The following is a 27,482-nucleotide window of genomic DNA, read 5'->3' as shown; positions in this document are numbered from 1 at the left end:
ATTACGTAGCTATGGAACGCAATTGGCAATAACTCATATAATTTATATTCACAATTATGGCACACAATTTGAATGTAATCAGTAGACCTATGCAAAGTATTCACACAAATAACCAATGCTGAAATGTGGCTGATGCTATCAAATCCATCAAAGTGGGCCTGACCAGCAGAAAACTGACTTGAAGTGCACCTCACTGCAGTGTATGTTTGATATTTTGTATTATGAAAGTATCACATGCGGCTTACCATAGCATATAATCTGGCGTCGAAGAAGCAAGTCGTCCATCCACCACCACGTCGGTAAATTGCATGAAAATTGCGTCAGGTTAAATTACATACAGAACAGGAAAGGTGAGTTACTTTCTTACCTTTGAGATGCCTCATGCATGATATTGACACCTCATTCTTATGAATAAGCAGCAAGACATATGACATAGGCTACTCGTGTTAGAACTTCTAGATTATAGCAAAAATAATCCTATTGAGTTTGAGTATTTATCAGCTGATTATTTATGAATATTATGGCTGTCGCATGGATTAGTCTGGGTGTGTGTTAACCCCGTCGCGGGGCGCTGTAACACGTATTTGTCCGTATGAGGTCGCTGCTGCGGTTACAATTTGTAGGTGTGTGTGTGTGTGTGACTGTGAGTGTGAGTGCTTACCTGGCCAAAGGCAATCCAATGAAATGATGAAGTCCCTATCTATTTTTATAGGATCATTCAACAGAAGGTCTCCTGTGAACATGTCAGGATAATGTCAAAAAATGAAGTCTAGGACACGGTGCCCGGTTGACCGATAAGTATGTCTAATTCTGCAAAAAACTTCTCATTTATCAAAATTATAGTAATGACATTTGCTGGGTCAGTTTGCCTTTCTTTAAAGAAGCAAAAAACTGACCCAGCAAATGTCATTACTATAACTTAAGTGAGAAGTTTTTCACGGAATTAGACATACTTGTTGGTCAAAGGACACGGATGCAGCTGCTCGACCCAACTGACTCCACATCGTCATTTTGAAAAGGCTGAAAACCTAGCCTTCTGCACAAGTTCTATATCTTTTTCTAAATTCTATGGTCAGAATCTACATGTTTTATGCTAGCTCTCTCCGGTGCTTGAACCCCAGCCATACTCTTTAAGGCCCGGTCCCACTGGCCGATGGACACGAAACGTGTGCAGAAAGGACACAGCAGACGAGCAAAATTTCGAGAATGGCTCCATCCGCATTCATCTGCTCCAGAAATTGACAAAATTGGCGAAAATTGGCGAAAACAGAACGGAAAAGAACGGACGTGGGTAGTATGTAGTGGGGATGTTAAACGGATGTTCATCGGAAGCCTATAGCCAGCAGCGGATGAAAGCAGATGGAAGTGGATGACAGCTCGGAATGGGTTACCGGGGATAATTGCGAAGCGGACGCATAGCGGAAAGAGCGGATGCAGAGCGGATGAAGCGGATGCATCACGTACGCCTAACAGAAACAAATGCTTTGTCCGTTTTAAATACTTTATATACGAGATTCATACGCTTACATCCTTTCTATTTCCGTGCTATTAACGATGTGTAGACGTTCCATGTACCATATCTTTCCTCCCTCGTTCCGTTTTCAGCTACAGCGGAGATGAGTTGCGAGGATGCCCAGAGGACAGCGGATGTTTAACGGATGATAACGGACATACAATGTTTGTTGCTCGTATATGTCGCGGATTTACATCGTACATGGCGGAAAGTTCATCCGTTCTAAAAGTTTTGAGCAGCTTAAAACTTTTTGCGCGGATGAAATCATAGTGGACGGATGCTCGATGGATAGAGCGTATGAAACACGTATGCGATGAGTATACACAGAGACTCCAACTCTCCCGTTTTCGATGGGAGATCTCCCGCCGAAAACCCATTTTTGCAAAATCTCCCATTCTCCCGCTTGAGATTTAATTTCTCCCGCCCTGGCTCTTTGTCTCCCGTTGGAAAGGATTTCTTACTTATTTCTATCGTACTGTATGTTGAAAAAATAAACCTTAGATAGCGCCAGAGAGCATCTACAACCCTAGGAACTTTGCACTTATCAAGTTGGAGTCTCTGTACACAGTGGATGCGTAGCGTTTTCCAACGGATGGCAAGATTTTTTTTACGTTTTACATCCTCTTTGCATCCGTAAGTGCAGTGGGACCGGGCCTTAACACTCGTAGTCTTGGCTAACTGCGACCAGCCCCAACGCTAACGCGTTGGGCCCACACAGTATAACTATAACTGTGTACCTGGTGTACAAGGGGCACCCGGGGTTAAGTCTTGGCCTGATCCTCACACTATCAGTGCATCTATAGAACACCTTCTGCCTACCTTGCATGCTTTAAAGATAGATGGGGCAGGGTGACCATGCATACCATCTCTGATTAGCCTGAAGCATGACTGCCAAACTTGATCAGGCACAAACATGTTTATTCACTTCAAGGGGTACTTGATCTCCCTACTGTGGATGGGAGTGTCCTCACTCCTCACTGGCCTATGTACATGTACATGTACATGCACTTCCAATCTCTTGATGAAATGACCTTGAGAAATTCCTACTGAAAACCTTGAGGAACGCCTCGGCCTAGACCACTCACTCGAAGTTTGAGCGCTCTACCTTATTTCATGCAGTTAGCTCTGCTCCCCATCTATCTCTGCTCCGAAGCTCACTCTGGCTAAATTCAACCTGCCCAAACTGGATGAACTCATCACCCAGCCCGTGCCATACCTCGACTGGAAAGGTCTCATTATTAGTGACATTACTTAAGAATGGCATCACAACAGTGACACGTACATAAGGACCTCACAGAAACTATCCCTCTCAAACCAGCTCACGTATTATACACTTTGGATACATTGGACCCATTTGCAAAGCAACCTGAAATTACTCTACCCCTGAAACCCACTGTCCCATATCATTCATCAGGCCTTGACAGCAAGAGCCCAGCTCCTGACATCCACTTACCTGCTTCAGCAAGACTCCATAAGGTCAAGACTGGAGTGGACCCACATGCCTACTCTGCAAAGAGGATGATGAGACTGTAGTCCAGTTTGTTGCCTCCTGCCGCTCCACCTCACACCTCAGGAATTCATCAAGAGTTCGTATGAACAGAACAGGAAGTGCCTGCTGGACCACCGCTTATGTACTAATGATTACTGCACCCAAAATTCATTTCAGTCAACTTTTGCCACTCTTTTACCTTATGAGCCCAACCTCCTCTGATCTGTCAATGATGACGTCCTGATGTACTCCCTCCATTCTATCTTTGAATTCAACATGATTTGCTTGTATTTCATATTTCTCCAACTCTGCTCTGTGAAATATTAGCTGTTTACATTGTAGGAAGGTCTCTGATCCTGACTGATGTCTTACAACATATGAATCTCATTGACCAATTTCCGGCATAAACAGAGGGAGGAAAATACGAACAACAAGAAGAAGACGCGATGTGATAGGGCGTACAGGCCCGAGCATACTATGAAATGGTTCAGGGATATATGGATCTAAATACAATTTGTATATACTGTCTGCATGGATCCTAGAGTATGTTTGTGTGTGTACAGCGACTTGTTTACGTATCAGTAGTCTTTCTCTAGTTTTAAGATCATTATTATGAAAACATTTTATGAAAAAAAAGTTGCAAACATTTATGGATATGTTAATGGACATTAAAGAACTAAAACAGAAAGTGGACCTAAATTTATGGAATTTGATACCATCAGCACATCTGCACATCAACTGTCTTTCTGTCTCCTGCCCTTTCAGAAAGTGTAACCCCAATTCTCCCTTTCAATATTGGTTTTTCTGCATATGAAAATTTACCCTCTACTTTTATCATGAAGTCAAGACTAGAAATAGTAATTGTTTTGCTTCAAATTTTCCAGATACAATGTACTTCAGGTTAGCAGAAGCAAATTTGTTATCATCAAGTCAAATATTTGAAGCATTGCCTGTAATTTCAGTGAGCATTTCATGATCGCTCTTTTCAGAATATGTTGTAAAAAGAGTTAGATCATTCTATTTCATACTCTCAAACAGGTAAAATGGCGACCAAGCTGGTGCAATGGCTTACTGTCTTCGTTCTCCTGGCAAGTTCATGGAGTGCCATCGTCTTCAATCTTTTGCCCATGAAAGTAGATGAGAGGTTACGAGAGGTTGTTTGGCCTGTAAGTATTATTCATACTGCAATTGCCCATAAATAACTCCGGTACACAGTATTCGTCATCTCCCTATAAAACATAACCTGGAATTATGATAACATAGCTGTTTGAGCTGCAGTTTTGTCCATGGAAGTGATTAAACTGAATGGTACTCCAAAACAAGTAATACTGCAATGAGTAGAAGAAAAACAGACTAAAATATATTGACCTGCAGCTCGCATATCAGGTAACAAATTATAGGTAGTGGATGGTACGTCATTCTACTTGTGCATGCAGCTTTGTACTGCTCCCTGTGTTATCTTTGATCGTTGTAATAAAATTCATTATCAAGCAATTTGTAGATGTGATTTGTTAGATTTCTGTGTCAATGACAAAATGAATTACCATAATATTTTGATGTGTGGAGTTTTGCAGGATGTTATAAATTTACATACAATTACATACTGCTCCATGTAATTGGTGTATTCTACGTATTTCCCTCATTTTAAAGTCCTTTTTTTCATGTCCTGTCATTTCTTTCAGTTTCCTGTCTATTTGCTGGTTGCCTTTGGGGTAAGTGATATAGATGTATGATAAAAAAAAAAAAACATTGACGACATGATTTTGTATTCCATTACTTAATTGAATTTATACTTAAGTCTGTACATTGTCTGTGTCACCTCTGGCACGCATTCAGTTTAAAGCTTCTTTTTATTTTGTGTTAATTTCCATGTAAAGTTATGATGTGCTTTGCAAAGTTTACCTTGGGGGAGAAGTGTAGTCATGATAATATGATGTGTGTTATGTACAAAGCATGACATTCATGCAACCTGTATTGAATGATTAGATCTGTAATGGATGAAAAACAGAAACCTTTCAGTGGTAATCTTTATTGAATTTATGAATTTCCTTTGTAGATAATTTTGTTTAATAATCAGAATCATATAAACGAAGCATCTTTATTGACTAATGTAAAAATGAATTTTTTTTTTGGTGTGTGTGTGTGTGTGCATATAGCACAACCAGAAACTAGCACAAAAATAAAAGCACAGAAATATTTTTGCTGACTATATGTACCACTATCTTATGCAATGTCTTGATTCTGAGGAATTAAACAAAACAAAATTCTTCTTACTTGGCCAAGTGCGAAAAATTGCTTGCACGATAAGTATCCACATTTACAGTATAATATCAAATTCTCTCCATCTCATCTCACAGTGCTACTCTGTTGGGACCATTGGATATCGTGTTGCAACGTTTAATGACTGCCATGAAGCTGCAGATTCACTGAAGAAGGTGAGAAGCAATATTGGGTTTAGTAGGGAATAGAAAATTTAGCAAGTTATTTGACAAAATACTCAGGATAGGGTTATATTTTAGTTCTTGACATTTTGCTGCTGTACTGTCAGCACAATAACTGTGCAAACACCTTGACTCAAAACACAAACTTGTTCTCTCCGAGCTTTCTGTGCTTGCACGTATGGCATAAGTGTACATGCCACAATCTATTTTAACTCCTAATATAAGAATTTTGACAATTTGTATTTCATTCAAAATTCAAATATAAGATGACAAGACCATGTAGCAGGAACCTTGATTTCAGTTTTTATCCTTTGTCCATATCTTGTTAAGTGTATTCACTGATGTTTTTGTCAGAGGATCTCCAATGTATTAATTTTTGTCAAATTGTGCTTGAATATAATTGTAATGCTTATAAGGCAGTGGGTCTGCAACGCGAGTAATGACAGAAAGGCCATAAGAATCTGAAATGATAAATAGCACAAGTTGCTTTCAGATAAAGTTGATATGCTTTGAATTGTCGAAAGGACTTTGACTGTACTTGTGTGATAAATACAGAGGTTCCTTGTTATTATGAGGTCAGATGTTTTGCAGATCCAACTCTCTATATTCCTTTGTTTTTGTACCATGATATAGTGGTGAGCCTGATAATAAGACAGTAATTATCATCAGATTAGGTCCTCTTTTTTTTTTTAATATGGGTCCCCTGTACTACCAAATGAGAAAATATTGAAAATAGAAAAAAAGGAGAGAGTTTTCCGAGAAGTATCAATCCCTCTTAATAAACTGTTCTATATGTTTATATGTTATGCTTTATAAGTCTTATTGCTTTTATCCCATTTTACCTTCCTCTTTACAGGAAATTCTAGAAGCAAGGAAGGATCTGACCAGCAAAGGATTCAAGTTTTCATGACGAGGTCGGAGCAAGATATTCGTGAAATGTGCAGACATCTCATATTTTTCTACAAACAGTATAAATGTGGTAATACAATTATTGCATGGTTCTAAAGTGACCAAATGTATGATAAACTGTGCTCTGTGTAGTCCAGCCCATTAGACTTTTAATAGTTTTGGCAGCTAATGTAGGTTGGATGAAGAGAGAACTGCATATCCACCTGAAATTTTATTTTATTTTATTTTTTTTTCAGAGGGGAAATTGCCCTTTGCTGTAATGAATCTATCTTTCAATTTTGCAAATCACTGAATGTTTGATGAACATTTTTACTACCGAGTTGAAATTCAGATTAGGAACAATATTTGTTGAGTTAAGAGAATACATATAAAAAATAGAGCAGTAGACATATACACTGTACCAGTAGAATTTCAATGCTGCTACTTTGATATCATATTTTTGTTTCAGCCATTTTTGAAGGATTAATGAAACTGTAAACCTCTTTGTATCTCGGTGGGATAGCAATAATCAATGTGATGAGTGATTATGTACATATCCCTTTCTAGTTAGATTGAACAGGGTAGTTATTGTTATGTTTCCAGGGGAGTTCTGCAGTAATACAGATGAGATTTCACATGATTGTTTGTGTAGAAGATATGGACTTAGTGGCTTTCCAGCTGATATCAAGTCACAAAGCAGCAATTTAAATGTGCTTTTAATCTGATGTCTGCATATTTCTTTCTCTCTTGAAAATTTGAACAAGGTAGTGAGGAGCTTAGATGTGAAAGCTTTATCCTGTTTCATCATTTCACTTATACTTGTAGTATTATGCAATAAAAAGTACTAATTCTTGATAGACAAATTGATATCCTCTGAAGAGAACAATATTCTTGGTGACTTTATCCATGTGAACTGCATTCCCTTTTCCAGCTACCCCATGGTTATAGTTAAACAAATACAGATTATGCAATCTGTATATTATGTATAGGCAAAATCTACCTATTCACGTAACTGCATTACCAGACATTTGAAGTCATGACAAAGTGAAATCTGCATGAAAAAGAGGGTAGTGATGGCATAGAAGTTCTTCAAGTGTAGTTTGTTTGAGATGATGTAATTCTTGCCAAAGTTCATGTATTAGATTGTTATTGCATGTCTTCACTATTAAACCACTGATATATCAGCAGCAACTACAGAAGTAAATTTGATGAAGAGATCCAGGGCCACAGAATGGGGTGTAGGGAGGGTGATTTTGGCTCAAACCAAAATGAAAACAAAAAAAAAAATCATGAAGATTATTACAAAAGCACATCACAAGTATTTCTTAGGATCCCACTTTTGAGATTCTCCCTGTGGAAGTAGGAAGGAGGTATAGACCATTGACCCCTGACCCTACCCCGACCTCTATACACCATGGGATTGTTCTATGGCCCCTGTGCATGACATCACTGCCTCTCAACTCTCCCAACAGATGAGACCCTAATTGCTGTGACAATTGGTCATGCAGCTATGTGTACAATCCTTTGTAATACCAAGGGTAGTTATTATTTGCCATTATTGTAGTAAATTTACAATTACAAATAAGGGTGGAGGAGACAGTTCAATTTTCAATTTTAACTTCATTTCAAGAGTTAATTCAGTTGAGATCTGTGTGTAGGTTGACTGGAGATTCTTTAAGGTGATGATTTTATTGTAAAAAAATATGAAATTTCTGCTCTTCTGATGCTTGATTTTACTCTGTGCCGCTTGCAGAGAAAAGGGGGAATTTACTCTTAGTCAGGGCTCCACACTAACTTTTATTTTTGGTGGCCCAAAGGCAAACATACGACCTTTTTTGGTGGCCCGATCAGGCCACCAAATTCTTCATTTCTGAAATTTGGGTGGCCCGACATGCGTTTTTGGTGGCCCCGGGCCACCGGGCCACCGTTAGTGTCGAGCCCTGTCTTAGTGATATTGGCTTTATTCTGAATGATTAAATTCGCAACCTCCCTTTTCTGTGAGAAGTGGCGTAATGAAATACATGTACATCAAAAGATACAGAAAACTGCAAGTTGGCAGCGATATGTGAGACTGGTATAGTCCCATCCTATTTTGCTGAGATGATGTCAGTGATTTAACGAGAAAACTATATTCTTACGGCTTGAGTTTTCCCTGAGAACTCGCTCAACTCTGATTCAGAACTACATGTATGTTTATTGTTAGTAGCATTGTGTGCTGGTTTTATTGTTCTCTTGTTTTAATTGTGTGCGTTTTTAGTACATGTACGTGAAATAAGTAAAATCTTAATGTTGGGAGTAGCGCAATAGAGGCATATCAAAAGATGTGGAAGATTGTGTGCCAGCAGAGTTATTGATATGTGGGACAAGTACAAATTGTATAATTTCAGTGAAATAATGTCAGCGATTTGATTTGGACATGAGATCCCGAAGGCTGTGGTTTGCCTCAAGAACTTGTCTCTCTCTCTCTCTCTCTCTCTCACTGGGAATGGTGTTGGTGGCATCGTACACTTCTTTTTTAAATCATGTTTTGTTGTATCTTTAATTACATTCATTTAAAATATGCCAAACAGATTTCATTGACTGTCAAATCTCACTCATTAGTGCTAAGAGAAGAGGTAGTCTCACTGGTAATATGTTCTGATATGGTAAAGTGAAAATATAGTATGAAGATTTCTACTTAAAGAAACTTATGGTAAAATGTTTCCTTGGTACCAATGGGACAGTCTTTTTATTTGGCAACTGACAAAACAAAATATGTGAGAAGTTATACAAAATGTTCTGTTCTGAAGGGCATAATTATACCAAGTTTCCATGGTGATTTGGTAGGATAATGGTGATAGCATGGCACTAATGAGGGTTGTGATAGTGGCATTGTATACTGAGGTACATTTTTGGAATTGTGATTTTATTTGTGTAATTTGAAATACGCTGCATTAAATGATTTGTATGCTGATTACTAATGTGAGGGAGTTCATTTCTGCTACATACAGAAGTATTTCAGATATTTTTACATTGAAATGTTTTATTTTTTCGTCATGATCTGAATTACAAATAGACAAAACACTACAGTAACAGTATTCAGTATTTCCTCTTCCAGTTTCAAGGATAATATTTCAACTTCAATTTCATGGTCATGAATGATGTAGGACTTAATTGGTAAATTTGTGTGTGTTTGTGGTGTGTGCATGTGTGTGTGCGTGTGCGTGTGTGTGTGTGTGTGTGTGTGTGTGTATGTACTTCAGTTGCATATGTGTTTAAATACCTTTGAGGACCATTGCAGCTATTTGTGGACAAAAATACACCATAGACATCAAAGTTTACTGAAGAGGTGCTGAAGATCATATGCAGTGGGTCTTTGTTCTCATGATTTTTAGGATAGTCCAGAGTTTGAATACTGTTTTTAAAAGGTCAAGGGTGTGTGGGGCATTTATTCAGTTATGTATGCCAATATGGACTATTTCACACACAAGGTGTTAATAACACTGCTGAATAAAAATTATTTGTTATCACTCCTAAAGGTGAAGAAAGAAGAAAGCTTTGCCCTTACAATTGTACAACCAGATAGCCTCACTTTCAATACAACAGTCCTCTTTGATAAACATTTTATTGGACAATGCATTTATGGTACACAAGGAATTAATGCAGCCATAAATAAAGAATAGGTGGGATGACAAATAACAATTGTGATGCAATGCACAGTAAAATCACATGAAAAGACTTGACACACACTTGGGCTTTTAAGGCACTGACATATTTGAAGTGTTCATATTACACTGAGCTTGAAAAACATAATTCATCAACTTTGACCTTTGGTATGCAAGACATTTTGCAATAGCTACATACAAAGCAGCAACCCCATAAGATATAAAATCGTATATATGCATAATATAAATGCGTAACACGAGGACCATGTCATACAGCAGACTTTCAAAATAGGAAACTTTACCCTTACAGCTAATCAAATCAGCCTTCAAGGTTCTGACATGTTGCCATGGTAAATATGAATAGTCTTGATTGACTTATTAAAGCAAAGAATTTTATGTGGGGGGGGGGGAATCAGAACTATCTCTGTAAACAGGTACACAATTATATTCTTTGCAACCATCCTCAAAATAGCAAATGCACATCAAACTGAAAAAAAAAAATCCTTATTGCACAAATCATAGAGTTGCTCCTCACAGATCACTCCAAAACGGGGACAAAATTTAAATTTGTGAGAAAAGAGCGAGAATGTAGAGACTTGATAGGGTGCCCTTCTGATATTAACACGGTTACAATGTAGCAAAAGTGCAGGTTCCAAAATTATTATCTATATATTCTTATTACCTGATTTGTTCAGCTGTAACAGAATTTCAATATAACAAAAGAAAAAATGCCAGTCCTAAGGACTTCCTTGTAACAGGAGAAGACGCCTGTACAGCACACAATGAGAGAAATTAGATAATACAGAGGCAAAAAGTGGGAGGTTCTCCGTGGAAAAATGGGGAGAAGAGAGGAAATAAAGCCACATTGAAAAGAGAAAGTACAAAAACAAAGTCGAAAGAATATGATTGGACAGATGAAGAACACTAGGATTTGGACCAAAGGAGACACAAAGACACAGTGGTACTGGAAATGGAGCATTGATATCACTTCGTGCTCACTGAATCCTGAAAAATTAACCACAATTTCACCCTGCAATAATTCAATTTTTTGAATAGTATGATACACTCCAGTGGAAAGTGGAGAGATTTTGCTTGTTAGAAATTTTTCAGTATGGAAATCACCATTAGCCAAGCTTGAACATTGATAAGATGCCTGCAGGAACTCCTTACCAATACATGAATCTTGCATGAATATACGGTATGGGTATGTTGTTCATATGAGAAATATCACTACTTCTGGCCTGAACACCTATCAAACCAACCTTTCCATTCAATAGCCATTTCTGTCCATCAATAGTGTCATATCTGGTTGACCAAATAGTCCCATAGCCACACATGACCACAAAGTCACGTCATCTGGGTAATAAAATATGATATCTGTGATTTAAATATAGTTACAGGTAAAATGTACAATGGTAAATATATGACTACTATTGTATGATGATGACAAAGATAGTAAGAATAGTAATGATAATGACAATAATGATGGAGATGATAATAATGTCAGTGATAACAACAATAACAATAGATATCTCCACTGCTCATGTTTGTTCATCATTTATTGCAACACCAAAATCACCTGGATATACAGTAGCACATCTCGTTAATATCAATATTTGATCAGCCTCATTGTGGTTCATAATTGAAACATGATTTTTCATTCGTTGAGCAATGTGACAGCCAAGGTACGTGTACATGAGAATTAGTGTACAAAAAAACAACAACAACACATCTCTGCAAAATGCAGTAAACATTCAGAATACCAGTACAAAACAAGTAATGCATATATAGACCAAGCACCATGAAATAATACAGTCTGCGTTGAACATAACAATCGTCTACCGCTGGATCAGTAGCCACAATTGCACATCATATCAACTGTAGTCTGAATAACAAAATGGTTGCTGGATACGATGATATAAAAATGTAGATATAATGTCAATTTGTCATAAAGGCATTTGCATGCTTACCGTTTGTATGTAATCTATACTGTTTTAAATGCAATAATTATATTGGATTACAAACAGATGTAGAACACAATCACTCTGACAGCAGAGTGTTTGATTCACATACTGTCACTATGATCATTAATATGATATCAGAAATAGCACTGTTACACAAATATAGCTCCATGCATACATCAGTGTGTGAATTTGAAGTACATTGTTGCTGAAAGTGAAATGTGAGTAATACAAGATAGAGGGTTAGAATTATGAATAAATAGAAGTCTCTAATATGTTTGTTTTTTTCACATAGCTTATATGGATAAAAATATTCAAGATTATATGATTCATAGCAGACTTGTTTTGAAGAGTCCATGTCAAGCAATGGACACTCGTTGGAGAAAGAGTGATCTCTTATTTTAGGACACATTGTCAAGTGTTACCCAATAATTAAAAGTGGGGGGTAATTGACAGGACATGTCAGAGAATTTTTTTTTTTTTTTTTGGAGGGGGGGGGGGGGGGGAGGATAGTAAAGGCATGAATATTTCACTGCAAATCTGGACCAGAGCAAGTCATTTCAATTTTAATAACTGAGATTCCTCAACTTGCCTAATGTCCAATCACTAGGATATTGGGTATAAGCCACCCTGTTCACCTGATTTGTGTTTCTGTTTAGAGATTCCAGATACACCATATATGCATAAAAAGTTTAAACAATAACTTTAGTTTCATCATCATTTACCTTCATAAATATAGAGATTTGTATATTTGAATGAAAGCCTTTTTTTCCGGCCATAAACAGTTGAGTCTGATATACATTTTACATGATGAATCTAATTCAAAAATAAAGTAGGTAAACATAGAGATTCAAGTACGAAGGAGCACTGAGCTGCATCCCATATCAAGTCAATCATATTTGTGTGTGTGTGTGTGTGTGTGTGTGTGTGTGTGTGTGTGTGTGTGTGATTGTGGGTGCACTTTTAAAACATTATCACATGGTTTCGAACAAAAACTTATGTTTGTTCAAGTTCGTCATGGCATGATGGTGGTTGTTCAATGTCACTTGAATCTCCGTTTCCACCCAAGGCTCATCAACCACATCATCCATCTTAAAAGTGACTGTACATTCCATTTCACTCCCATTGCAATCAAAATTTGCTCACAGTTTGTACTCCTAGTAGTGACACTAACACCAATGGAGGAGAAGAATATTTCAGTTTAGCACATGAAGCAACTGACTTTAACCCATTGAGGATGGACCGACTTGGCTACAACACGCATTTCCCGTAGACCTCTGCACGAGTATACTCGTGACTCGTCCTCAACGGGTTAATAGCTGCTTTGTAGTTGAAGCTGTGGATGTTTGTTTGTTTGAGAGAATCTTTTTGAGAGAATCTTTATTCTCTCAGAAGGTCCTTGAGAAGTTCGTTCCAAAAGCCTTCTGAATTTCCCTCACAATCATCTGATCCTTCTCACTCTCCTCCCCTTCCTCTATCGCTATGGCGACGAAAGCCTTCTCCATCTCAGCCAATCTGTGGCAGTGCTCCCAGTAGGATGTGTTGGTGAAGATGCCGAGGATGAGGGAGAGGTACTCTGTACGCACCTGTCAAGATATCAGATGATAAATGTAATATTCAAATTAACTCTGTAACGACCAAAATCTCAAATTGCCCTTTGACATATATACAAGCTGGTTATCAGTGGTAAAAACAGAATTAAACTACAAACTCATATACAGGCACATGAAACACTCTTTAAGGGGGAAGTCTACTCTGAAAATTAGTTTATGTGATTAGGAGCAGAAGAATTAAGAGGAACAGGACAGTGAAAGTTTGTTTTTCTGAAGTTGTAATCAAAAGCACAAATTGTCAACCTGTGATGTACTGTAGTACATGAGCTCACCTTCCATTAACACTGTGCATGAAATTCTATGAAATCACTTTTTTCATTACTGATGATGGAAAATAAATGTTTGCATGCAGGGGCTGTATGGAAAAATATCTTTACAGATTGCATCAATGGTGCATGAACGATTAGAAATTTACTTGATAAGAAAATGAAAATTTCTTATTTGTAGTACAGAATAAATGAGGGTGAGCTTGCCTGTGACATGACAAAATTTCCAATTTATGCTTCATAGATCACAACTTCAAAAAAATCATGACTCTGTCAGTTTTCCTTAGAATTTGCTCAAACTTTCACAGTAAAAAATGAAACAAAACACACATATACCTGGCATGATATTTCAAAACTTCATATCTAGATAAAATAAGATAACTCTTTTAATATCCAAAAACACTGGAACAAATCAGCTGAGTTGACCAAAATACAATGTTTAAGCCTTTTTGCAGGTTTTGCAAAACAGGATTACATATGGATAAAAGTTTCAAGAAAAACAAGAGGCCACAGCGTAAGAAGGAAATCATTCCTGACCTGGTCGCCTGGAAGGAGGTCAGTCATCTGCCGGACGACGATGTCAATGAGCACTTTCATATCGTTGGAGTAGAAGAGGTCAGAGGTCGTGGGGCTGGAAAAGATGTCCCCCATGAACTTGAGCAGGGAGTCCTGGGTGTCTTGGCTGTGCTCAAACATCTTCACTGGATCGACTGGAAGACAGAGGGGACAGAAAGGTGTAGTCTCATGTCAAGACTTTGTTAGATTCTACAATACTGTGCTGACTCTTACACAAGGACCATCATCATCATCATCATTGGTGTCAAGAATTTTTAATAAAAGTCACATAATAGGCCCTGTTCGTAATGTATTCAAATTTATGGATGTTTCATACCTAGGGACATAGAGACAAGCTATTCACTTTAACCTGCTCTTCTTAAATGAAATGCAATTGCTGAAATCCAGTTGGCATATATTACTTGTTGCTATGTCGGACAAGCCTTGGATAAGCTTTCACGTGGTCAAGAACAACCTCTGTTTAAAAGTTATGCATAAAATCCGAATATGTTAGAAAAATTACCTAATCTGTGCAGTCTCTTACACAAAGACCATCATCACCATCATTGATGTCAAGAATTTTTATAAAATCACACAATTCTGTGCCATCTCTTACCAAATGACCATCATCATCATAATCTAAGTTGGCACAAATATGCGCTGCTGCGTCATTGATAAGCTCATGCCATCCCTCCCTACCTGTTGTCCGACAGAATGCTGCCGTGCAACCCAATGCGAGTAATTCAGCAGATAGTTTGTACATACGACACAACAGTTACTTGATGTTTTGCTCAGATATATGAAAATTAAATGCCTTGACCTCAGGAATCTCAGACAACCTTCTAGGAAAGCATTCCCCCTTCTAAGTAAGCTCATAAAATCCCCACCCCAGTATTCTAACCCTGTACAAGGGGAAAAGTTGGTGTTCCCTCCCACTCCCATCGATGGTCATGGTATGAGATATGACTTACCCCCTCTGTTGACCAGAAGCATGATTTTCTCGCTGAAACTCTTGGCAGTCTTCCTCTCTGCTAAAACTTTCATAACAATGTTGTCTGAAGGAACTGATCAAATGAATACACACATAGAATGAAAGATAGGTAAGAAACAATTTGGACATTAAATAATAGAGAGAACTACTGTACCACTAACAAAGAGTTCTGGCAGGTTTCATTTACCATAAAACAAGGAGCATTTGCGAATTGAAGCCGATGGCCTTTTTCACGGCATGAAATTTTCACTGGCATTCAATGCATTGTGTAGGCAAACACTTTCAGGTGCATTTTACATGTACTTTCACAAATCTTGGCTCCTTGCAAAATTTGCAAGGGACATGAAAATATCTGGTTTTACAGTGGTAGATGAACGCTTGCTTGTCAGATAGACAGAACGACAAGAAATAGAGAGAGATTGAGAGATGAAAGAAGTGACAGAGATAGAAAGACACTATTTCATATCAAATTATCTCACCAGCAAATAATTGGCACAAGGGTTTGTAATTACATTGTTAAACTACCACACTCATTTCCTTACCGATTTTATTGTCAATCACTGACACTTAATAAACTACTGTGCAAATTAACCAGGAAAACTTAGAGTTGCAACATACAATTAGTGTGCACATGTTCATATTTCTAATCTGTTACTTTAACTATCTTTCTTATAATTGAATATGAACAGCATAATTGTATTTGTCTGCATCATGTGAAATGCATCAAAATTATAACAAGCAGTGAAAAGTTCAGATGATAAATAACTAAAAAAAAAAAAATGTTTTCATATTGATCTTCCATCCTGCACACTCAAATGAATGAGGGAAAACCTCAGAATTAGGTAAGAGCTAGGGTGAGGGAAGAAAAAGGGGTTGGTGGAATCTCACGTCTGAAATGGAGATTGAAGGCAAGAATGAGGTTGACAAAGAGATCTGGAACCTGCTCCATCTCGTCAGCAGAGGGAGGTTGGTCGATGTTGTCCAACAGGAAACCGATAAAGTCAGCGTTCAGCTGGTCTGTTGGGAGAGAAAATTGCACCACATCGTGGTCACATGATGGGCATTGTCTACCGAACCATCAATGGCATTCTGCACTGAATACTAAAGAGGTATATTATGTAGGTGAAAGAGGTGAGACATACGAAAAACACCTGTCATGCCGACCAGCCATGGATGTACAGCAGGAAAGAAAACAACCTAGTAAAGTAGCATCATACATAGAGACAAGAATCTGCAATTTAACCGATATCTCCGTCCATTGCTGTACTCCATAACCCCAACTTTAACCACTCACAAAATTGCCACGAAGTCCCGATTCGCAAAAACTCAGACTTGCTAAATACATGAAGTATACAGTGTGTGATAGCTGCTGGGGTACTGTAAAAGCTGCTATTTTCGCAAATGAGAAGGTCACACATATTTTTGTTAGACATTGTTTTCATCATTCGGCACCTAGGCTATCATAAGTGCACTAATACCTGTCCGTAAATTTAATGCGATAAGGATCAGGCGGCACACTTTCGCATGTTCTTAAATTCGCGGTCCAACAGTGATTTGCGAAATTTGCAGGAATGAAACCCTTGTGAAACGAACAGCTTTAATGGTATTGGTAACCCCCTTTTCTGAACCTCTGCCGAAAGGGTCTCCTACCGTAGTGCGTGAATGGGAGTGGCTCCCCTGTGGACAGGAGCATGGTGGAGACAAGGCAGGAGTAGCACAGCTTGGAGATGTTCTCCTGGTCGGACCGCATGTCTCGGGCCAGCTCCACAGGCAGGACGGAGTAGAGGAGGCTGGAGAGGGCGTCTTGGTCCAGGTTGCACAAGGCGCCGAATGTCTTCAGCAGGAGCATTCGCAGCGAGGGTCGATGTTCCTGGAAGAGTCAAAGTTATCTCTAGATGACTAACGTGAACGAAATCATTTTTTTTTTTCTTAAATGAGAGGCACTGCTCCAAGAAAGAAAGATACACAGCTGACATAGAATTAAAGTGACAGACGAAAATTTCGGGATTTCATGATGCTAGGAACTTTTGAGAAGGAGCAGATAAAGAAAGGGACACTGCTCCGGAAAAAAACAGAAAATCATAATCTCCTTTAACATTTCTTAGTCCACATTTAGCAACAAAACTACTGAATTAGTCATAACTGGAACTAACCTTTTTTTTTTGTATCTATAAATGACTGACAACAAAATTTCACAGCTCCTGTTCATGAGAGCATGCAACAGGGGGCCATTCTCCCAGGAAAATATAGTGTTTGGGGAAAAAAGTTGCTGACAATGTTTTCTCAAAGTTCACAGCAAGTGTATGGGGGAGACAGTGCTCCTTAGGGAAAATAAAAAAGTCTTTGGAGAATCCAACAGCTGACATGAAGAATTTTACAGAGTTCCATTTTTACCTTTTTATCTATTTACTTTTCTTTTAGAAATTAGATTTCTTGACAGCTTGTGTACACGAAATTTCTTCTGTCACTACCAGACCAAAAAAAAAAAGAAAAAAAAAGAACAGAAAACAAAAACTGAGACAAAATCTTGGCACTGTGACAGACACAGGAGGAAACTTTGCAAGCCAACAGACTTGGTGTCTGTTACCCACTTTTTCCCCAAGTGCAACAGGAGGCCTACTTCTCCATATATTTTCCTGCCAGCTCAGTTGGTACCGCTCCTAACTTCAACACAAATTTGAAGCTCCTTTCTGGCCCTCTCTTTTCTCATCCAGGATCGGTATTTCCTTCTTGATATCTGTGCCAACAGATGATGACTGAACATCCTTCCTTGTTACAGGCTTTAAAGGGATGGAATTATTATTATTATTATTATTTTTTTTTTTTCTAAAATGGGGATTCAGGTTCTAACTTTTTGCAAGATTATTAGAAACCACTTATGGAATTATGGAATATTAAAGAGCATACAATTCTAAGAGGAATCAAAAGAGTATTCAATGAAAATCTGTTTTGAAATGGCTGAGATATACAAAAACAAAGTAAAACAAGGTGGTCCTAATAAAAGGTGGGTCCCATTCTCTATTAGGACCATGTGGCATGCCCCCACATCACAGATCAGAATATTTTGCCCTGTACAGAAGGCACTGTAAACTGAACATTTCTCATTTTCTTTGCAGTGGCAATGCTGACTGTATTTTCAACTTTATCTGACTATCATTTTGGGGGTCGCAAAGACAGAGAGAGAGACAAAACAGGTGGAGAAGACTTTCGCTACTATTACTACCCTTTTCTAATGAAAAGTAACGGTGCTCTTCTTGATAAAGAGGCAATGTAAAGCCAGGTTCCCTAACCTATTCACGTAATTTTTCATAGACAAACACCACATGTATGTGAATAAGTAAAGGAGCAATAACGAAAAAGCACTGTGTGCTGGCTAAGAAGTCACTAATGATAATGGCCTCATCTGTTTAACAGGAGCCTTTGTTTGGATTTACAAAATGATTGTAATGTTTTTCCATCATGTATTCAAAACAAGCTATATTTTCTAACATATACTGGACAGCAAAAGAAAGTACCCACTTCTGTCAAAGGCCGCACACAAAAATTCATCCCCGAGAAATACACAATTTTTGTACACAGGTGTGCTACAATGCCCCTTACTTATCACATGCACATAAGCAAGTGAATGTCTTCATAACAAAGAAGAACTTGACATGCACAGCATCTTGGTCATTGAATCAAAAGTCCCACAAAACAGCACTTTCCACCATGCAAAAATGGCCACTGAATGGATAACATTTTCAAACAACCAATATGTCAAAGTGAACACCTGTTTTGTCAATATGATTTTAATGAGTGTATTCTGCATTTAGGGATGCTATCCTTCCTGATTATGCTAATTCTCAGAATAAAATCAGTTAGCTCTTTAGACAGGACATTACTCTGGTCTAAGCTAGCTTCCATCAGGAAAACTAGAAATGTCGCTACAGTGACTGGTTATACCCCCGCCAAACAACATTTCATAAGCTTTGGTCAAAACAACATTTCATAAGCTCTGGTCAAAAAACTGAGGAAGTAGTTAAATCCGCAAGATCTTTCCTTGATCTTCTGCCATTAATATGCCGTTACCATGGCAACGTACTTTCGGGTACTGTCGAAAAATGCGTCTTGCACATCTACAACCAAAGGCACACATCTGTACCAAGTTTCATGGAAATTGGGCAAAAACTGAGGAAGTATTTTGCAACACAAAATTTTCCATCATTTTGGCTCATAATATGTGAGCTGTTACCATGGCAACATACTTTTTGTCACTGTCAAGAAATGTGTCATGCTGACCTATATCCTAAGACAAACATTCAATATGAATTCCATGAGAATTGGAAGAACACTGATGAAGCAGTTTTGCCATGAAGCATTTTGCCCTATATTTTACCAGTAACATGCCGTTACCATGGCAACGCACTTTTTGCCACTGCGGAAATATGTGTCTTGCACATTAACATATTCAGATGAACATCTGTACCTAATTTCATAAAAATTGATCAAAAACTGTGGGAGGAGTTCGCGACGCAAGATTTGTACCCATTTTTGCCCATAATATGCCGCTACCACGGCAACGTACTTTTGGGTACTGTCAAAAAATACATCTTGCACATCTACAACCCAAGGCACACATCTGTGCCAAGTTTTATGGGAATCGGTTGAAAACTGAGGAAGTAGTTCGCGACGCAAGATTTGCAATGGACTGACCGCCCGACCGTCCGCTGATTCCTATATACCCCCTTCAAACTTCGTTTGGCGGGGGTATAATTATGCCACATCTTGTAAGGCTTGTAAGGCTCATTCTGTTACATTTTATGACTTTTGATCCAGTGACCAAGATGCTGTGCATGTCATTTTTTTCTTTGTAATAACGATAATCACTTGCTATTGGGTATGTGATTACTAATGGATATTGCAGCATACCTGTGTACAACAATTTTTTATATCTGGGTGGTGAATTTTTGTGTGCAGCCTTTGACAGAAGTGGGTACTTTCTTTTGCTGTCCAGTGTATATGGACTGTCACCCTAAGTGTTTCAAACAACAACATCACAAAAGAGCCCCTCCCATTTTTATAACCCCATTTTTTAGCTGATGAGCACACTGCCATGTATTCAAACCACCTGAAAACTGAGAACAATACCCAAAAGGGTGGGCAACATCAAGATTTTACCCTTAACACTGCTGTTACGAGTGAAGTGCAGATCTTTAAAAAAGGTACATGTACATGAAGTTGAATCACTAGAGGTTCAAAGGGGGATGAGGGAGGGGAAAAATAGAACTGCTGAAGGAGGAGAACAATGCTGGAGTATGATATATCAGTGTGCTTGCTTGGATGCTAACTTACCATCTGGTAGTAAAGGACTAGGTTCTGAATGCACTCAAAGTTGTCCTTGCGTACAACTGCCTGGCAAACTCTTGGATCAGCATCTGACTACACGGAGATACAAAAAAAAAAAAAAAATGGCCACAAACACACAGGGTTAAATAATAGGTACAACACACATTGAATTCCCCCTTGCATAAAACAAGCCTTACAGATAGACATTTATCTTTCTCTTCAAGTGCCATTATTTACAGTGCAGTGACTTCAAAGCTCACTAAATTACTGTTCTTGCAATCTTCTTTTTTTTTCTCTCTCTTTCTATAGAGATTTCAGAGGTTTGTTGGAAAAGATGAACTAGAAATTTGCTAAAGATGGCTACCCATTACTTTAGACAGAATGGTCTCAATAACACTTTCTAATTCGTTGGGCAAGCAATATCAAAATGTCTGTAAAGGTATCAATGCTTGCTAGAGACAGGAGCACTAATAGCTATAAACAAAGTGTGTCACATATGGTGAGCGATGCTATCTACACTTTTGTGCTAAATGTATAAATTTTCTCTCATTTCGTAGTCAAAATCATATCCAAGTCTTGCTTTCATGAACGTGTTACATGGCATCTATTTAGAGATGATTGTAAAATACACAGGTAATATAGGAATATTGTTGCAATGTGCCTTGCATGAAACAGTACACTTGCTTCGTATGCAAGGTTTGCATTTCACAAACATCCTGGAAACCTGCTTAGCGATGCTGTCTAGTGTGTCATCTTCAGGACAAAAGTTAAATTTCAACAGCGGAAAAAAGCAAAGAAGACAAAAAATACCAAAACGAAGGAAAGGAAGCAAAAGCAGAGGGAGTAAAAAGGTAAAGAAAGGAGGAAAAACAGGAAGAGAAAGAAAAAGAGGTGAAGAAGGAAAAACAGAATAACAGTCAGAATTATTAGGGGGTCTGAACAAATTTGCTGCACATTATAGCATTATTTCCTCCTCCATCATAAAGAAGTTTCCAGTTTTATCATTCTAAGAGAAGGTCTGAATTACCTACCTCTAAAATATACCAGCTTATGAATGGAGTCTAATTTTCAGGGTTACAAAAGAGACACACAGACTATAAGGGGGGGGGGGGAAGATGTTGTGAACCTGTCACTATGGAGATGGATTCCCCCGGATGTTCTCACCAGGATGGTGATGAGCTCCTCCAGGTACTCGCTGATGATGGCTTCGTCCTCATGCAGGGCCCAGCTCCTCTGCTGTGAGTCGTCCTTGCAGGCCGTCAGCTCGGTAAAGATCACCTCCAGTCTGTCGTGGTCCCGGCTTCCCTCGATCACAATGTTGGAGCTGGTAACGTTCTATTGTCAATCATCGGCAGGGGACATGAAACAGTGTGTTCATTTTTAGTTTGTTTGAAAGGTAATAGGTGACAAGCATTGCAATAATCACAGGACTTTGTGAAACCCCCACAACACAAATGATAACATATACATTTCATAAGCACAGTTATAAAGATGAGGAAGAAGTTCTACCGCCTTCACACTTGTCCAAAAAGCAAACAAACAAATAAAACAAGCAACTGTTCGTTTGTTTGTTTTTATTTTCCATCAGACAGGATGGCTGGATACCCTACATTCAGCTGTATCAGCTGGTCTCCCACAAGGTCAAAAGTTTGTACGCATTTCATCGGGTAATGCACCCTGCTCTTGGCGATGAATGAATGAAGCTGGCTCTTTTATGTGCGTAAGTTGTGACTCCCTGTCAAATGGGACTTCCACTGTATGACCCCGTTTACAGTGCGGGGCCGGGCTCGGCCGTGGCCTGGCCGCGGCCGAGCCCGGCCTCAATTGCGCGGCAATTTTGTCTGTTTACACTGCTGGGCTCGGCCGCGCTTTTGATTCAAACCTTTCAATATTTTGTGGTAGTGGCGCTCTGCTTGTAAACAAATGCTATTTGGTATTGTCTGGTTTTCAGACCCTTTGCCAAATGAATTCCGTGGCGACGAAGTCGCCGTTCGGGCAAAGGCCTTTGCCGAAGGAAAGAATCCTTTGCAGGACAAAACCACCTTAAACTATACTAGTTTTCGACGTTGAGGGGGTTAATATCCTGAATAGCGAAAGATACAAGCAGAGGGTTTGGAAGCCAGACTAAATTGGCCACGCAATTGGCCGTGCATTTGGCCCAGTTTGCGTTTACACCAAGAAAAGGCTGGGCTTGGCCACGGCTCAGCCACGGCCGAAACCAGAGTGAGGCCAAACGCGAGGCCAATTTTGGCCTCGCATTTGGCCTTTTGTGCGTTTACACTGAAGCAGGGCTGGGCACGGCCGCGGCCGAGCCGCGGCCGAGCCTCGCACTGTAAACGGGGTCTATGTCCTATCCGAGGGCCGGAGTGTTTTGCCTCTACTAGAGGGAACAGCATGATAGTAGACGACATTGCTCAATAAGACTCACATGGATTTGAAACCTCGACAAACCCAGGCATTCGCTTAAAAGGCAAATACGCTATGGATTGGCCACCTTCGCCACCCTGTAAATGAAGCAATCCCCTCTGATTTCTCTTTTTTTCTCCAGTTGACAGCAGCTTTATTTTTCCAACATATCTGGAATGGCACTGGGTGCTTCAAACAACAGCACTACAAAAAAGTCCCTCCCATTTCTACAGCCCCTTATTGTCAGCTACTGAACACACCATGTCAACTCTTCCAGGGTTTCTACCCTACTATTATGACCAGAGGGAAGGTAGGATAGACGTGACACTCACCAGATCTGTGGTTAAGCTGGAGAGGATTTCTGCCATGGTCTCAGCAACCTGGGGCACTGCCACACCCACACCCTGCAGCACAGTCTTCACCGCCAGCTTGGACATGTCGTAGCTCAGATTCGTTTCCACCCTGATTCTCTCCACAAGGTCCCCGAAGAGACCGCTCGGGATCTCTGGCAGCGGGGACAACGACGCGGAAGATTCGTTGTGGTTGTGCGATGTCGAGACATCGCTGGGCTCAGTTCTCATTATCGGCAAAACTGCTGGCATTCGTAGACGTTTGCGGGGACTGTGAGCGACGGCCGCTGGAGTCGGTTTGGTCGCGCTCCTTCACGCTCTCCTTCCTCTGGGGTGGTTTGGGGGCTGGGCGGGTCTTTGACGACGACCGTGTCGATCGTGAGATGATGGCTGCATCGGGGACTGGAGGGAGATGTCTGTGTGAAGGGAGAAGGTGCTTGGCGGTGCTCTACAGAGGCTTGTTGTGGAAGGCCAGGTGCCTTTCTCTTGGGCTGCTGGTGTTGTTGTGGTTGTTGCTGTTGCTGTTGCTGTTGCTGTTGCTGTTGCTGCTGCTGGTGCAGTTGCTGTGGCTGCTGAGCTGGTGTAGCACTCTGGTTGTTTCCTTCAAGAATAGACTTTCTATGCTGAATCAGCTTTCTACAGTAGGATGAAAGGGCAAAGTAGGATGGGTTTAGCAATGGGCACTCACTCAGCCGCTTGGTAAAAAACTTTATCAAAGCAATTTTCTGTCTTTTCTCCTTGGCATTTTTGCCATGTAGTGTTTGCACAGTGGCTTTTATAGATCATAATATTTTTTTTTCTTTAGTGAATTGATTTCTTAATAATAAGTAATACTCATAGACACAAAAAAATCAGACTAACTAAAAATGTCTCTATGGCAACTAGTATGCCTCCACCATATCGCATGATTCTCCGAATAGGTCTGGAGTATGTCTTGACAATGTGAGATGCCCACTTCAAGTAATAGGCAAAGAATTGAAGTGACATGTTTGTCACAAATGTGTTGAGTGTTTACTTTCCTTGAACTAGGTTTCATGGCTTATTGTTTAAGAGAGCAAGTATTTGGGAATAATTTGAGCATTTTTCACTTGACCTTTCACCCTTTGCCCTTTGACCCCAAAGGCCCACAATTCTTCAAATAATCACTAACTGGTAACATCCATTTTCATGACAACACTCTGAGCTATTTTAAAAAATATGGGAGAATTTGTGACAGTTTAACCCATTGAAGGACAGACTTATTTTGCTACAGCACTCATTTCCCATAGACACCTGCCTGAGTATACTTGGGACTCGTCCTCAACAGGTTAACATATGCACTTGACCTTTGACCACATGGCCAAACTCTTTCAGCAATGTATGTACAGTCAAACCTGTCTTAGCGGCCACCTCTCTATAGCGGCCACCTGCTTATAACGGCCACTGAAAAATCCCCCGAACGCAATTGCTGTATTATAGACCCTTTGTATAGCGGCCACCTGCCTAACGCGGCCAGCGGCCACTCATTTTGTCTCCCGTGGTGAATATCAACCTGCGTATAGCGGCCACAAAAATTGAGTTGATCCATTAAATCGGCAATGAGTACAATGTCTTTTACGTTCATTGCGTGATTTCTACCGAGTCCTAGCTCTGTCACAATCACACAGACATGATCGACAAAATATTAATGCAGCTCTTTGCCACGAAAAACCCGTCTTATCACTAACTTGACTAGATTAGATCTATATAGGCTTCAGTAATGCAGCCCTGAATAGATGCTACAAAGGCAAAGACAACTCCTAATGACAACTTAGACTGTTACCGAAATGCAGACTGATTAGTGTTTAAGTCCCTTTGAATAAGGACAACATGGTACTTGTCATGGTATTGTTTCTATAGTTTACATAAATTTTACACATCATCAATCCTCCATCGAACTCAGCTCTCGTGAGCCCCGTTCATGCAAACCGGTAGGGATGAACCAGAGCACTTCTCAGGCCCGAAATATTATTTTTTACATCAAAAGAATAAAAGGAGGCAATGAAAAAAAAAATTGAGTGAATAATATTGTACAACGAAAATCCCCATAATAGCACTGCTGCACATGCAAACTTATATGTTGTTGTTGTTGTTGTTTTTTTTTAAAAGAATAACATGAGGTATTTTCGGCTATTATAAAATGCAAATAATGGAATTCAAAATGGCCGCCAACCTGTCTATAACGGCCACCTGTCTATAGCGGCCACTTTTGTTGTTTCCCTTGGGTGGCCGCTATAGACAGGTTTGACTGTATATGAATAGTTTGTTTTCATACCTCAGATGGTTTTTACGTTAAATTGTCTACAAAATTGATTACGGACAGAAGGACGGACAAACAGACAGACAAATAACCCGAAAACATAATGCCTCCATCGACACTTTGTGGCAGAGGCATAGATATATACCATTCAAGAACAACAATTTCTTCAAATTAATGATTATCGCATTGCGGCATTGTTGTTATTGCAACTGATTGACAAATTGCCCTCTAGCCACTGAAACACACACTGATTTTTCGTTGTTTTGAGTAATTGCCATGATACAAAATCATGGCATACAACTGTATAATGCTCTAGTGGGATTTGAAGTCACAACCTATCGATTACGAGACAGGCATCATATCAATATAATTTCGGCAATCAAAATCCTCCAGGACTTAATAAGTCATTCAATTCTGACAGTATGTTTTTGACATATTATTGCAATGCAAATACATAAGTTAGAAAAATGGAATATGTTTTTAATACAATAGACAGGGCTTGACATTAGCTGTCACCAGGGGCTACTAAAAATTGATGTCAGGCCACCAAATTTCCTGAAAGGCTATTTTTTGGTGGCCCAATTGGGCAGCTAAAATCCATTATGAATTCTTATATTTCTCCTCATTTCTGGCCACCAAAGCTTCATATTAAAGGTCCTGTTTACCTTTGAGAACAGTGATTTAAAAAATGTTCAAGATATCACATTTGATGCATATGTGTAGGTCTGTTGTATCACAACACATCCTACCATATACAATTTTTTTGCAATAAAACCTAAAATACAAGGAGATATCAGTATTTTTCTCATTAAACCATAACTGTAGACGGTTTAGTCTGAAAACATTTTAGTCTGAAAACTATTGTTCACATTTTGTGCATTTAACAATACTTAACATCAATTATAATACAGATTCAATTTTTTATGGAAGTTGTTTCTATCCCAAACTCACATTTTAAAACTATTATTAAGCATGAATGCTGGGTTTTTGTTTCATCTACAAATGATAAATTATGCCTTTAAAAAGTTCTAGCGACCTGAACTGGCCGCCAGAGAAAAAAGTTAATGTACAGCAATGCAATAGACATGTCCTGCCTATATCTACTGTAGCCAATTGACCTGTGAGGAGGATGGGGGAAATCATCATTTTTTCCCTACTCACTGTAAATTAGCCCGCTGATCATGTGACATTGAGCCTCCTTTCTCCGTGGAAGCCAGGTGTATGAATTCAATCGCCCTGTCGATGGACCGGATGACCTCGTCATTGGACAGGTCGTCCTTCTTAATGTAGTTGGCGGGCACATACCCCGTCTGGCCCAGGTGATCCATTACGTGCCACCAGTAGGGATCAGTCCCGTCCAGGAGGGTGAAATGGTCCCCCTCCCTGAAGCTGAGGGCCCTGGCATTTTTGGATTGGTAGGCGAATGCCGCACGATACATGATGGCAGGTGTCCCCTGTTTGAATAGAGAGAGGGGAAAATGAAACAAGAAATCGGTTAGTGATCTATAGAGGACAAGCAGGATGAATGGTGACTGCATTGGTCTACAGATTGTACAAGCTGAAAAATATCACTGAAGGTGATTAATACCCCCGCCCCGTGACGACAGTCTTACCCAAGGAATGATCTTTCCTTGATCTTCTGCCATTTAAGTGCCGTTACCATGGCAACGCAGCTTCCGACACGTCCGAAAAATATGTCTTGCACATCTTCCCACCAAGACTATTGTGTGTGCCACATTTCATAAGCTTTTGTCAAAAACTG

General features: G+C 39.4%; 2 protein-coding genes across 2 annotated transcripts; one reads left to right on the top strand and one right to left on the bottom strand.

Annotated features, from left to right (window-relative positions):
* The first annotated feature begins 343 nt into the window (after positions 1-343).
* Positions 344-6,549, top strand: LOC139709238 (dolichol-phosphate mannosyltransferase subunit 3-like). Its single transcript, XM_071621192.1, has 5 exons — positions 344-350; positions 4,041-4,168; positions 4,685-4,714; positions 5,360-5,437; positions 6,300-6,549. The coding sequence occupies exons 2-5, from the start codon at positions 4,046-4,048 to the stop codon at positions 6,351-6,353; spliced, it is 285 nt and encodes a 94-aa protein (XP_071477293.1). The 5' UTR covers positions 344-350; positions 4,041-4,045; the 3' UTR covers positions 6,354-6,549.
* A 6,760-nt stretch (positions 6,550-13,309) lies between these two features.
* Positions 13,310-27,159, bottom strand: LOC139709236 (NCK-interacting protein with SH3 domain-like). Its single transcript, XM_071621190.1, is given in 12 exon segments — positions 13,310-13,522; positions 14,353-14,525; positions 15,342-15,434; positions 16,250-16,378; positions 17,012-17,231; positions 20,693-20,779; positions 21,851-22,021; positions 23,425-23,668; positions 23,703-23,840; positions 23,842-23,936; positions 24,021-24,078; positions 26,882-27,159. Coding segments are annotated over 12 exon segments (1,884 nt in total). The 3' UTR covers positions 13,310-13,324.
* Positions 27,160-27,482: the final 323 nt, after the last annotated feature.

This window comes from Diadema antillarum, unplaced genomic scaffold (genome assembly GCF_040938485.1).
Source record: "Diadema antillarum isolate AM-2024a unplaced genomic scaffold, OU_Dant_1.0 seq00001416_RagTag, whole genome shotgun sequence".
Classification (NCBI taxonomy): Eukaryota; Metazoa; Echinodermata; class Echinoidea; order Diadematoida; family Diadematidae; genus Diadema; species Diadema antillarum.
The sequence above is the reverse complement of the archived record's forward strand: the minus strand, read 5'-3'. Positions and strand labels throughout refer to the sequence as shown.